General features: G+C 46.7%; 2 protein-coding genes across 2 annotated transcripts; one reads left to right on the plus strand and one right to left on the minus strand.

The window, feature by feature from the left end:
* Positions 1–257: 257 nt before the first annotated feature.
* Positions 258–983, minus strand: LOC110679108 (insulin-degrading enzyme-like). The gene has a single exon (XM_021853072.1). It carries the CDS (start codon positions 958–960, stop codon positions 496–498), a length of 465 nt encoding a protein of 154 aa, XP_021708764.1. The 5' UTR covers positions 961–983; the 3' UTR covers positions 258–495.
* A 363-nt stretch (positions 984–1,346) lies between these two features.
* LOC110678158 (insulin-degrading enzyme-like) lies at positions 1,347–3,173 on the plus strand (the record flags this gene model as incomplete). The annotated part of the gene is made up of 1 exon (XM_021850779.1): positions 1,347–3,173. A coding segment is annotated over one exon (1,494 nt), but the record flags the coding sequence as incomplete, so codon positions are not given.
* Between the last annotated feature and the right edge of the window lie 338 nt (positions 3,174–3,511).

Below are 3,511 nucleotides of genomic sequence, written 5' to 3' on the forward strand. Positions count from 1 at the left end.
TAGCTTGATGGCTATAGCGGGTGATCATCACTCTCGTACATCAAGCCACTGATGGGCTTAAAGCCTTACCAACCAATACAGGAGTTTTGGGTAAATGATCATCATGTCAAACCATCACACTTTCACAACATTAACAACAGAACATTTTATCAGATTGATCGTAGTTAATTGTCGATCAATCGCGCCGCATGCCTCAAATGGATGCTCCGCTGGGCGCAAGCTGCTTTACTCTCACTTTTATTACCCGACATCATCCAATCAATAGCGAATGTCAGACATTCTTCTTCAGCACAATGAAACCCGAGTTAAACTAAATTGTCACGAAAATGTACAACCGAAAAAAAACTATCTACAAAATAACACGCAATATCTAGTATACAAAAAACGACCTCATTGTTTAAAAATTGGATGACTGCATCAGCACCGCACGTTACTCAATGAGAAAGAAAACTATTGACTCTGGAAAGAACCTTCGAACAACAGACAAACATTCGTTTAAAGCTTACACTTACTGCCCTTTGGTTTGATGTCGATGTATGGCTGCACCATGGGATACAGGGCTCGGGTGGATTTGGATCCGGCCAGGTCGCCAACTTTGACGAAGTCTTTCTGTGTGCTGGCGTCGTCGGTTGATTGTTTGGCCACGTCAGCCGGGGCATCTTTGTGACCGGCACCACCCTCGGCAGTGGACACTACGTGGATCGAGAGCGACCGTCGTAGGGAGGCGTCCTTCACGATGTATTCCTTGTAATAGTCAACGATCTGCTGCTTGGTGAGCGTTTGCAAGAAGGCCACCTCCACCTGCGCCCGGTTGAAGTGGTATTGCTGCAAAGCGATTTCGTTCAAGAATTTCGTAAACTGAGACGATAGCCTCTTGGGCTTTTCCAGCTTCATGGCGGCCAGTGCCTCCTTGTGTCGTTTGAACTCCTCCTCGGTCATGTTTTCGAGATAGTCGACCATTCCGTTCAGGAAGTGCTCTATCCGCTCCTGTCGGGTAATGTCGGGTAATAAAAGTGAGAGTAAAGCAGCTTGCGCCCAGCGGAGCATCCATTTGAGGCATGCGGCGCGATTGATCGACAATTAACTACGATCAATCTGATAAAATGTTCTGTTGTTGATGTTGTGAAAGTGTGATGGTTTGACATGATGATCATTTACCCAAAACTCCTGTATTGGTTGGTAAGGCTTTAAGCCCATCAGTGGCTTGATGTACGAGAGTGATGATCACCCGCTATAGCCATCAAGCTATAGGAGCAAGTTACAATACCCCCGCACCAGACAGTAATATAGGGAGAGCATCTTTGATGATCTTCTCAATAGTACTGCTTTCTAAATTACCATCGTCAAATCCCTTCATCCCGACCAATTTCGACCTGCTGACAGTCGATGCGGACATCGAGAGCATTCCGGTGATCATCCACAATACGCCGATGATGCGCGTGTGGTTCAAACAGGACGTCGAATTTCTCAAGCCCAAAACGCTAATGAATTTGGACTTTTGCAGCCCGATCGTGTATTCGGATCCACTCAACTGCAACCTGACGCATCTGTTCGTGCAGCTGTTCAAGGACCACCTGAACGAGTATCTGTATGCGGCCGGTTTGGCGGGGCTGCGGTTGGGGGTTGCCAATACGACTTATGGCGTTAGCGTCTCGATAGGAGGATATAGCCACAAGCAGCATATTCTTCTGGAGAAGATGCTGGATGATATGTTCAACTTCAAAATTGACGAGAAGAGATTCGAAATCCTCAAGGAGCAATATATACGGAATTTAAAGAACTACCAGGCCGAGCAGCCATACCAGCATGCTGTCTACTATTTGGCCCTGTTGCTCACTGAGCAAGCATGGTCCAAACAGGAGTTGATTGATGCTACGGAATTGGTAACCGTCGACCGGTTACGAACCTTCATTGACGAGCTGCTGTCACGAATGCATGTCGAGTGCTTCATCTACGGAAATGTGAACAAGGAGAAGGCATTGGAGATGTCTAGTAAGGTTGAAGACAAACTGAAGAAAACGGATGCTAATGTGGTGCCACTTCTTGCCCGACAACTGATGTTGAAGCGTGAATATAAGCTGAACAACGGTGAAAACTGTCTGTTCGAAATGACCAACGAGTTCCACAAGAGCTCGTGTGCCGAACTGTACCTGCAGTGCGGCATGCAAAATGACCAAGCCAACGTGTACGTGGACTTGGTAACGCAAATCCTGAGCGAACCGTGCTACAACCAGCTGCGGACCAAAGAACAGCTCGGTTACATCGTGTTTTGCGGTTCGCGCAAATCGAACGGCGTGCAGGGCATCCGAGTGATTGTCCAATCGGCCAACCATCCGGCGTTCGTCGAGGAGCGGATAGAGCACTTCCTGAACGGAATGGTCGACTATCTCGAAAACATGACCGAGGAGGAGTTCAAACGACACAAGGAGGCACTGGCCGCCATGAAGCTGGAAAAGCCCAAGAGGCTATCGTCTCAGTTTACGAAATTCTTGAACGAAATCGCTTTGCAGCAATACCACTTCAACCGGGCGCAGGTGGAGGTGGCCTTCTTGCAAACGCTCACCAAGCAGCAGATCGTTGACTATTACAAGGAATACATCGTGAAGGACGCCTCCCTACGACGGTCGCTCTCGATCCACGTAGTGTCCACTGCCGAGGGTGGTGCCGGTCACAAAGATGCCCCGGCTGACGTGGCCAAACAATCAACCGACGACGCCAGCACACAGAAAGACTTCGTCAAAGTTGGCGACCTGGCCGGATCCAAATCCACCCGAGCCCTGTATCCCATGGTGCAGCCATACATCGACATCAAACCAAAGGGCAGTAAGTGTAAGCTTTAAACGAATGTTTGTCTGTTGTTCGAAGGTTCTTTCCAGAGTCAATAGTTTTCTTTCTCATTGAGTAACGTGCGGTGCTGATGCAGTCATCCAATTTTTAAACAATGAGGTCGTTTTTTGTATACTAGATATTGCGTGTTATTTTGTAGATAGTTTTTTTTCGGTTGTACATTTTCGTGACAATTTAGTTTAACTCGGGTTTCATTGTGCTGAAGAAGAATGTCTGACATTCGCTATTGATTGGATGATGTCGGGTAATAAAAGTGAGAGTAAAGCAGCTTGCGCCCAGCGGAGCATCCATTTGAGGCATGCGGCGCGATTGATCGACAATTAACTACGATCAATCTGATAAAATGTTCTGTTGTTAATGTTGTGAAAGTGTGATGGTTTGACATGATGATCATTTACCCAAAACTCCTGTATTGGTTGGTAAGGCTTTAAGCCCATCAGTGGCTTGATGTACGAGAGTGATGATCACCCGCTATAGCCATCAAGCTATAGGAGCAGGTTACAAGCTCTCGGTAAATACCTGTGGAAGGGCTCATAAGCTGAGAAGAAGGCTTTGTCCCATTGAGAACGTTAATGCAAAGAAGAAGAAGAAGAAGAAGAAGAAGAAGAAGAAGAAGAAGAAGAAGAAGAAGAAAAAACGTAATCCAATAACAATTTGAGTAGTA

The sequence above is a fragment of the Aedes aegypti genome, chromosome 3 (genome assembly GCF_002204515.2).
Source record: "Aedes aegypti strain LVP_AGWG chromosome 3, AaegL5.0 Primary Assembly, whole genome shotgun sequence".
NCBI lineage: Eukaryota > Metazoa > Arthropoda > Insecta > Diptera > Culicidae > Aedes > Aedes aegypti.

Coding starts and splice junctions, on each gene's coding strand:
- LOC110679108 (XM_021853072.1), bottom strand. CDS start 960: ATGGTCGACTATCTCGAAAACATGACCGAGGAGGAGTTCAAACGACAC.